The 9,900-nt window shown below is 35.0% G+C and overlaps 2 protein-coding genes across 2 annotated transcripts; one reads left to right on the top strand and one right to left on the bottom strand.

The window, feature by feature from the left end:
• Window positions 257-3,474, bottom strand: LOC104738016 (tetratricopeptide repeat protein 27 homolog). The gene is made up of 11 exons (XM_010458254.1): window positions 3,098-3,474; window positions 2,821-2,959; window positions 2,150-2,481; window positions 2,051-2,083; window positions 1,785-1,866; window positions 1,447-1,708; window positions 1,075-1,133; window positions 865-954; window positions 642-733; window positions 455-553; window positions 257-338 (listed from the first exon to the last, which is right to left on the bottom strand). The coding sequence occupies exons 1-11, from the start codon at window positions 3,472-3,474 to the stop codon at window positions 257-259; spliced, it is 1,647 nt and encodes a 548-aa protein (XP_010456556.1).
• Window positions 6,154-9,760, top strand: LOC104735760 (NAC domain-containing protein 86-like). Its single transcript, XM_010455608.1, has 6 exons — window positions 6,154-6,538; window positions 7,270-7,550; window positions 7,662-7,979; window positions 8,650-8,940; window positions 9,042-9,108; window positions 9,219-9,760. Exons 1-6 carry the CDS (start codon window positions 6,382-6,384, stop codon window positions 9,611-9,613), a joined length of 1,509 nt encoding a protein of 502 aa, XP_010453910.1. The 5' UTR covers window positions 6,154-6,381; the 3' UTR covers window positions 9,614-9,760.

Raw genomic sequence — 9,900 nt, 5'->3', positions numbered from 1 at the left:
TTCCAGGGCTTTTTCATAACAGGAATCATTAATCGTAACATCACCCAGTGAACACCTGAAACCAATATTTATCATCAAAATTAATTTAGTGATCCAATACGATAATAACTTTCTAGTATAAACAAAATTATAAAATGATTATAAAATGAAGTGTCCGTTCAAAGCAGATACAGTAATTATGGCTCTTCACATCCATTTAATAACTAAGATATATAAACAACAGGAAATGAACAGACAAAGGGTACTATCAAAGAGATTACCATAATCTTGGGTCATTTGGCCGTTCCAGAAGCCGTGCATTGATGAGATCTACAGCTGCTGATTTCTTTCCAAGGAGGCTGAAATTTCACATCACTTGATAAGTTTTGAAACAGAACATGAAAGCCATAGTGGGAAAGGAAAAAAACAAGTGAAGCTAAATTCAACACAAACGCAGTATTCATATTAAGTATACCAGTAGCAGTGTATTAGATTATCCCACAATTCCAGTCTCTCAAATATTGTGATTGCTTCCCCAACCAAACCGCAACTCACCAGAAGCTCACCGTATTCCCTGTTGTTAAAAACAAATTGGAACGATGAATAAGAGCGCAGAAAACCCCGAAGAGTATTTGTACACGCACATAAATAGAATATCATACTTTCTCAACGCAGGAATAGTAGGAAGATGGACTGCATAGCATAAAGGGATCCGATTTGATACTCCAGGATCGCTCTTGTTAATAGCTCCAACCTGATACAGGAAAACTATCAGAGCAACAATAAAGGACAGAGTGAACGCTACAAAATGAGTGTATGAGCCAGGGAGATATACAATCCAAAAAGAAAACCAAAATTGATAATACGAGCGCTGTTCACACATACCAATTTATCCATCATTTCCAGGGCGCGTCCCTTTGTACGACCTCGAGTTGATTCCCATCGAACACGTAATAAGTCACAGAAACACCGTAGCTAATCCCATGTCCGAAGCAAAAAAGTCAGTCAGTTTGTTTTACTTGCATTGATTGTGACGAAATGAAAAACAAAACCAGTCACTTTGTAATTAATTAACTAGAAAGAATTGACACTTACAACAAAATATGTTGACTTTTGAGAATCAATTGCCTCAATATATGGAGCCATATCCCATCCTGCAGAAAAAGAAAAGTATTAGATTATATAATAAAAATAAAGAACATAGTTTAATTCAGTTCAACATAACTAGTCGACAGAGAGGCAAGAGCGGAAAAATGCATCTTCTCCTTCATGATCTTTGTGCTTATTTCAAAACGCCGTAACAAGAATTTTTAAGCTTTTTGAACTGCAGTCACAACTGCTAGTAACTTAATTGTAGGCAGAACCGCTAATAATCTTCTCTATCTTTCCACCACCTAAGCTCTTGATGGAGCAAAAAAACTCTGAGAAATAAACATTGCAAATACACTTGAATTTGAGTTCACTTACTTTGCATCTCATCGTGCCGACTACCCCTTTCAATTAGAAGGCACTGAGCCAAAATCAATGCCTGTTCAACAGGTTTTAAGGGCACAGACTCCTTGCCAGCTTCACTCTCGTTGTTCACTAGTTTGGGAGTCATATATACTTCAGGTGCTTCACCTCCCCAAGCTTCATAAGGTCCAACATCAGCTTTCTCAGAGGCCAACCTCACGTCTCCATTTGATGAGTTAGTATTGGCTATCAATACCATCTGTGCCTTTGGATCTACCTACAGCAAGATCAGGGGAATTTAGAATAACAAAGCCGAATATATAAAACAGAACAAAATATATCTCAGAGCTTACTTGGTGAATAGTACGGAATCCAAGAGCCCCAGAAACAGAGAACTCGATCCCTGCTGCTGATTTAGCAGCTTCAAGCTGCAACCTAACAATTTTACTCTGAATCAAGACCAATATACTAAAGCAGGAGAGTAGATAAAGGTCATGAAATGGTATGTAATGGCTATTGGAAATGAGAGCAGCAACAACTATATACATATGTGCTATACAAGCTCAATTTCGCAAGTACATGACTCGCAAACCTCTCATTATTTTCTTAAAAAGGGAACCATAAGGCGAAACCAAAGTAATTGGTCACTATCCTAGAACAAAAAATTATAAACATCTTAGATGTAGGCAAAGAAAATATTATCCCAATGGTAACTTACCGAGAAGGATCGATTCTTCCATATATATATTGCAGTACACATGCTTCCAGATGGATGGTTGACGTGATGGATGAAGCTTCGTCTTCTAGCAACTTGGTAGCCCAATAGCTTTTAACTTTTTCCAGTGCACCAAAATGGTCTAGAGCTTCGGCCATGTAAACTTGCAACATCTCAAACAAAGATGAAGATTGCTCGTGTAGAACTCTTTGATGAATAAGTAAAACTCTGACAAGCCACCATGAAATACTCCTAACTTCAAAAGTTTTAGTTGCAGTTGTCGCAAACAACAAATCTTTCAACTTTAACAGCAGCAATCTAGCAAAAACTAAATGCTGCAGGAAAAGAAAGTAGTTTGGGTTACATAGAGTTTACTAGTTAGTACAAATAGAGACAGATCATGACTACTTCAGAGAGCTGCTAAAATATAATGTACACACATATAAGTTAATCCATGTACTAGCAAACAGAAATGAATGCTGCAAAGGCCTACAATACACAGCTTAGCCCCTTTCAAGGTTATTCGTATATAATGCAGAATAAAGAGCAAGAAAGATCATTCCTCTCAAACATTAACGTCCAATAAACATCAAACGACACTCTCTTAGAAACTCAAATAAAGACTGGGACAACAAAGCAGCTTGATTAAGGCAACAAACTTGAATAAGTAGTACCTGGAGATTTGAAAACTTCCCGAGCAAGTCGGAACCTACAGACATGAGCTGAATCTTAGCCCAATTCTCCCACTCAACCAAATCCTTAGTTTCTGATACTTTAAACGGTACTGAACATTTTGTTGTTCCTTCTGTAGAACTAACAGCTCAGAAACAAAACCAATCAAAATTTGCAAAACCAGAGTCCAAATTAATTTTCTCAATATTGCAAGTTCATGAAATGTTATGAAGAGTTAAAACTCGGTAACCCTACCCGGTCAAATTGCAACAAGTAAACCAAAAAGCAGATGCGATTGCTAAGCACATCAACAAAACAGCACGGCGAGCCTTATCGACTTCATCAGCAGAATCGTTCACCACGAACGATTCGACTTTGTCCAGAAGCTCCGAGTAAAATCTCTCGGCGGAATCAACTGTATCAACCAGTTCGAACTCAGAATCGCCTAGTATTAGCTTGGTAGCGTCGGAGGCTAAAGCTCCAAGATAGTCTCCAGCCTCGATTGAAGACAGAAGGGAGCTTATAAGAGTCTCGTGTGGATGAATACCAGATTGGGATTCATCGAGAGGAGGATCTGACGGTGGTGGTAAAGAGAAGGTGCAACGGAGGAGACGGAGCTCGTAGCCGCGAAGGATTTCAACTTCGCCGTCGACCATGGTTGTACTGGTTGGTTCTGGAGGTGACGGGAACGAACGAAAGAGGTTTTGTGAGGTTTTTCTTTTTGTAATTAAAAGTACTATGACATGACAACGGCGTCGTTTCACGGTGAACCATTGACTCGAATGTCTTATCCGGTTTGGTTACCGGGAAAAAAACCGCTGAAAATGCCGAACCGGTTAAACCTAGTTTAAAAATTTCTCCCCATTTTTGACAATTTTCATAAAATGAACGCTAAGCTATAGTATTATTTACTATTCAGTGTATGTGATTAAGATTATGATTTTTACTTTGTTTCCTTGTTAACGCAGCTTTATCAATTTTACAGATCTACCTTTCTCTTTTTGTATTTTTGTCATTATACAAACTTTTCTTGTAGGGAGAAAATAAACATGCACTAGACAGTCAAGATCGCATCAAAATATCCAATTTAGCTTAATCAAGTTTAGGTTTTTGTCATGCATATTTTACAAATTTTCTAAACAATTTCTTTGAAACTAGTAATGTATTTTCAAATATATTAATTCATGTTCTCAAGTTGGGAATTTAATATGTACAATTCTTTGTTAAGGTATGCGAGTACATTATAAATTTATACAGATGTGTGTGAAAGAGAAATATAAATTAAATAAAAGAAAAGAACAAAAAGATGGATTCATGTGAGGGAAAAGTGTAAAGAAGGGTATGTACAATTTGTTATATATACATGTGTTATATGCTAGCTAATGCTATTATATATTCGTATAAATAAATAATTAGATCTAGAGAATATGGAATATTTGCATAATGACATAAAAAGTGTATGATGGTGATGAGGAAAAGCTGAGAAGTGATGCTTGGGGGTTGGCCCATCTATGCCTCCAAGGATTTCTTCACATGCTTACAAGCTGGACCCACATGATGTTCCCCTTGTTCATCTTTTTATTACCTGTTCACATCTCTCTACACATTTGATCAAAAAAAAATTATCTATATCTTTTTTTTTGTTTACATATATGGTAACTGGTGAGCAAATATCCATGTACGATCAGAATGTACATATCAATTATCTATGTGTATAATATAATAACTCACACCTAAAAGTTACATGCTCACGAACGAGCTACATTGTGTCTCATTCTTGTTTGGCATGATTAATATCTACACAGTGAAACAATTAATATAGTTTTGTCATTTGTGTATAGTTTCTAAAACTAGAAAAACAAATAACAAAAAACTTCTGAAACACAAGAACATCACAAAGGCATGATGAGTAAGAGATGACCAAAACCAACCAAAACAAAGTAACCAAATAATAGCAGAAGAAAATTGTAGTATCATTGTAACGTAATGGAGATATGATCTTGACGACGCAATGGAGATGGCAAAACTTTCATAATTTACTGACTCAACCTAGAAATTAGATGATGAAAGACCACAACCTATGCCGAATTAAAGCTTAAATCAAACAGAATTTGAATTTCACGTTGAAATGGAAAATTATATTACGATGTAAATTATTTTGTATACATATGCGCCTGTGTGTGGGGAAAAAAATGCGAAGTGTTCTCTATAAGACTATAACGTTCACAAAGAACATTTTATATACATGCGCTGTGGGAAAAAAAATGCAAAGTGTTCTCTATAACGTGCACAAAGAACATCACTGAAGTAACAAAATGAGACAAAAAAACAAAAAAAAAATAGTTGATTTTATATATAAAAGAGATAAGATTTCATTAATTTATTTTTCAAAATAAAGATAGTAACGTATTATAAAAAAAAANAAAAAAAAAAAAAAAAAAAAAAAAAAAAAAAAAAAAAAGAAGCTTAGTTAAGCACTTAAACTAATTGAGAGATGGTATCATGATCGGCAGCAATCACGAAGGAACTATAAAGGGATTCTCTCAAGTGGGGATAGGATACATATGAGACAGTTTCATTTCAGTTAGAAGCGCCGCCAAACATAAAGATCTGAAACAAGTCTCTATTGGTTAACCCAAGATTCGTTCCCCAATGTAACCAATGATTATCCGCCGCGTGTATTCATTCCAAACCGACCATACTTGGAGAAGAATGAGATTATTTGAGGAGACCACTTTGACGAAGAAACACGGTTTTTGCATTATCTTGTTTGACATATAAACAATTTTGATTATTGATGCCGGTTTTGATTAATACATGTTTATGCAATTAATATTCTTGCTTCATGCATATCTTCACTGTTAGAAAAAGTTTAATCAAAACTTGTTGGTATCCTAAAACCATGAAACATTAGAAACATAACAAATAATAGCATAAAACCAAAAAAAAGAGGTTTTATAAACATTTCGTATAGTATCATTCCCAACTAATTAAGTTGCTTTTGTGTAAATTGTATATTAGGTACCACCAATCGATTGTGAATCAAGAAAAAAGCTTCTTGAGTACAACCTATCTATGAATCTTGAAGGAAACGACACTAGGAATCAGAATGTGTAAGGAAAAACAAAAAGAGAAGAGAAAAGACGAGACAAATTGGGTATTTTTTTGTAATTTTATATTGCAAGTTCCATATGCTATTTGAGGGTGGCATCGTCCCTTTCACTTTCCTACTAATTATTTCTATATGATTTTTATTTTGTCTTTCTCCTCTTTATCTATAACCCTATATATACCCTTAAAGCTCTCGACAACACAAACATTTGTCTTCTCTAATTTCTTCTTTCTTTTTTTTTTGAAAAAATCTCTAATTTCTTCTTTCTCTCGTGTCTTTGTATTATTTTCCCATTCTGTCAAATTACTCAATAAAAGTTATTTATTTCTTCCATAAATAAAGCGATCGGTCTTGTTAGAGTTTATCTCGTAAACAAGACTGGTCGTTATTGTTATATATCGTTTGATCAAAAATCATATATATTTCATTGAAAAAAAAAGACAATAGATACATGGCTCCGGTCTCATTGCCTCCAGGTTTTAGGTTCCATCCAACAGACGAAGAACTAATCACTTACTATCTCAAGAGAAAGATCAACGGTCGAGAGATCGAGCTAGAGATCATCTCTGAAGTAGACCTCTACAAGTGCCAACCATGGGACTTGCCAGGTAATAATGATTAATACACTTGTAGTTAGCTACAAATTAATCAATCTCTATATAGATTTTTTTTTGCTACGAGACCCTCTTTTGGTCTAAGAGCTGAATAGGTTCGAAAGATAGAGTGAAGTAAAGAATATGAATATCACAAGGGCAAGACAACTATAACATACGTTATTAACCTTGACCAAAATTCAGTACATCTATAATGGTTTGAATATTTTAATTGAATTGAAAACCAACGTAAGATTTTTGAAGAATAATACTATTTTTTTTGTAACTCTTCAAATTATATAACAAAATTAATCAAAATAAACTCAATGTTTAAATATTTTTTTATTTTTCAAATCAGTTTGGATTGCAATTACATGTGGGTGCAAAAAGAAAAGCCATATAGTACTATAGTAGTATTGATTAGAGCAGACGCAATTGTATGATTCCTTTTGGTCAAATCCTCAAAATGCTTTTCGTAAACCTCTCATGGACCACCACACTTTTTATGTTATTGTTTACACCTTTTGTACTTTAGGGTTTTTTTCTTCGGAGATAACATATTATATAAACGCTGTTAAAAAAAAAAAAACATATTATATAAACATATTTTATATATGATATACGAAACTAATAAATCATCGAAAGAAACTTAACTTCAAATGGCTTAGTCAAAAAGAAATTGTATACTGATATATATAATACAATATTGTTGGTCTCAAATTAACTCACCCATGAAATATTGGCAGGGAAGTCATTGCTTCCGAGCAAAGACCAAGAATGGTACTTCTTCAGCCCACGAGACAGAAAGTACCCCAATGGTTCAAGGACGAACCGAGCAACAAAAGGCGGTTATTGGAAAGCCACGGGCAAAGACCGACGCGTGAGTTGCAGAGATCGAGCCATTGGAACCAAGAAAACATTAGTTTATTACCGTGGACGCGCCCCACATGGTATTAGAACCGGTTGGGTCATGCATGAATATCGCCTCGATGAAACCGAATGCGAGCCTATTGCATTCGGCATGCAGGTTTACTTGCTAAACCAATATCATTAATCTTCTACTTCAAAGTATTAGATGTGCGTATTAATAATTACTAGAGAAGTTATTTACTAACAGGATTTTGTTCTATTATTTTAGGACGCATATGCACTTTGTCGTGTGTTTAAAAAAATAGTGATTGAAGCGAAACCAAGGGATCAACATCAGCAGCAGCATCAACCTTACGTCCACACGGCCTCGAATCTAAGTGGTAACTCGAGTTTTGACGTTTGTTCAGATCTTGAAATAAGTTCAAATACACATCATCAAGGTCTGCCTTATAGTAACTCTACCGATACACAACCTCGATTCGGAAACGCAAACTCAATCGGTGTTCATGATGATTGGTCACAGTTCTTGTCACAAGACATGCCTTCAAGCTTTTCAGGTTATGGACCATACACCACTCAGTCAAAGGTAATTAGCTAATACAACTAATTATAGTTTCTAGATCTTAATTATACACAATCAATTTTGCATCTTAATATGTTGTACCTATTACAGGTGAACACAGCATTGGAATGTGAGATGTTGCAACATCANATGCGAGCCTACTGCATTCGGCATGCAGGTTTACTTGCTAAACCAATATCATTAATCTTCTACTTCAAAGTATTAGATGTGCGTATTAATAATTACTAGAGAAGTTATTTACTAACAGGATTTTGTTCTATTATTTTAGGACGCATATGCACTTTGTCGTGTGTTTAAAAAAATAGTGATTGAAGCGAAACCAAGGGATCAACATCAGCAGCAGCATCAACCTTACGTCCACACGGCCTCGAATCTAAGTGGTAACTCGAGTTTTGACGTTTGTTCAGATCTTGAAATAAGTTCAAATACACATCATCAAGGTCTGCCTTATAGTAACTCTACCGATACACAACCTCGATTCGGAAACGCAAACTCAATCGGTGTTCATGATGATTGGTCACAGTTCTTGTCACAAGACATGCCTTCAAGCTTTTCAGGTTATGGACCATACACCACTCAGTCAAAGGTAATTAGCTAATACAACTAATTATAGTTTCTAGATCTTAATTATACACAATCAATTTTGCATCTTAATATGTTGTACCTATTACAGGTGAACACAGCATTGGAATGTGAGATGTTGCAACATCAAATGTCATTGCCACCATTGCGAGTAGAAAACTCGCCGGTTCAAGCCATCGATTTCTCCAATAGACTGATGAACCAAAACAGCGGTCAAAGCGGTTTCGACAACTTTACTTTTGCTCCAAGTAACTCCAACCAGTTCTATAACAACAACAACAACGTTGATGATCATTTGAGAAACATTGGAAATCTCGATGAACAATTGCTTGATGCCGGAAATTCAACTTGGATGAGAATGTCTAACGAGAATCTAAACCAGGTAACTAATATATATACACTACCATATATGATGATCATTGAAATGATTTCTCCATTTATTTTCTACATATATGTTCTAAACCCAACTATTAATTGTCGCAGAGTTTAATAGAAGGAGACGAGATTTTGCCAAGTTTCGAGCGTAACGATCCAGATCTTGAATATTATGGTGGGTATAATATATAAAAATCTAGCTTTAGAACTGAAACCACATCTAAAGATGTCGAGTAACGAGTATATCTAATCGTAAATAATTGTATATTTATTCTATTATTATAGGCGGATCTCGGGCCAATACAATCACTAACATAGAGATCGATGACTTTTTCTCGTTCGAGGACAACGTAGAGGACAACGACAACTCAAACATAACCCTAAATACTTCAGGAGTCGAGATGATTGAAGAAGAGACAATAGTAGATCATAAAATGCTCATATCTACACCGCAAACGACGGAGATATTATATTACCAAGTCGTACCGTCGCAGATATTGAAAATTCACATAAGCCCGCGGGTTCAAAGAAGTGAGGAGAGAGCAGCAGTAGTACTGTTAATGGAAGAAGACAAGAAGGATTCTTGGTTCCAGAAGGCTGAAAATGTTGCTAAGATGAGATTGAAGCAGATTAGTTTAGTTGCAAAACGTTACTACAAATCTCTTACCATTATTTTCTGATTAATTTATTACTTTTTCCATTAATTTGTATACTCACGATCGGAAAGAAGAGAGGAAAATACATACAATATATACTTATCGTTACGCATGTATACTACATGGATTGATTTTCATATTGTCATTGTTATATATAATTGGGGAGAGAAATTTATTAGTACGCATAATTTTATTTGATACCAATTTCTTCCATGATAAATAATCTTATAACATTGATGTTTGTGATTTTCTCTTGATTACTTTTTTTTAAAGAATCGACTTACCAAAAACATTAATTAAAAAAAAAAAAA

The sequence above is a fragment of the Camelina sativa genome, chromosome 13 (genome assembly GCF_000633955.1).
Source record: "Camelina sativa cultivar DH55 chromosome 13, Cs, whole genome shotgun sequence".
Lineage (NCBI taxonomy): Eukaryota > Viridiplantae > Streptophyta > Magnoliopsida > Brassicales > Brassicaceae > Camelina > Camelina sativa.
The sequence above is the reverse complement of the archived record's forward strand: the minus strand, read 5'-3'. Positions and strand labels throughout refer to the sequence as shown.

What these genes read in the sequence shown, in the direction of transcription:
- LOC104738016 (XM_010458254.1), bottom strand. Translation starts at nt 3,474, where the DNA reads ATGGTCGACGGCGAAGTTGAAATCCTTCGCGGCTACGAGCTCCGTCTC. An exon ending in TGGAAATGATGGATAAATTG is followed by an intron (nt 734 to 864) that starts GTATGTGTGAAC and finishes TTCCTGTATCAG; the next exon opens with GTTGGAGCTATTAACAAGAG. An exon ending in AATCTAATACACTGCTACTG is followed by an intron (nt 339 to 454) that starts GTATACTTAATA and finishes GTGAAATTTCAG; the next exon opens with CCTCCTTGGAAAGAAATCAG.
- LOC104735760 (XM_010455608.1), top strand. Translation starts at nt 6,382, where the DNA reads ATGGCTCCGGTCTCATTGCCTCCAGGTTTTAGGTTCCATCCAACAGAC. An exon ending in CTATTGCATTCGGCATGCAG is followed by an intron (nt 7,551 to 7,661) that starts GTTTACTTGCTA and finishes CTATTATTTTAG; the next exon opens with GACGCATATGCACTTTGTCG. An exon ending in TCCAGATCTTGAATATTATG is followed by an intron (nt 9,109 to 9,218) that starts GTGGGTATAATA and finishes CTATTATTATAG; the next exon opens with GCGGATCTCGGGCCAATACA.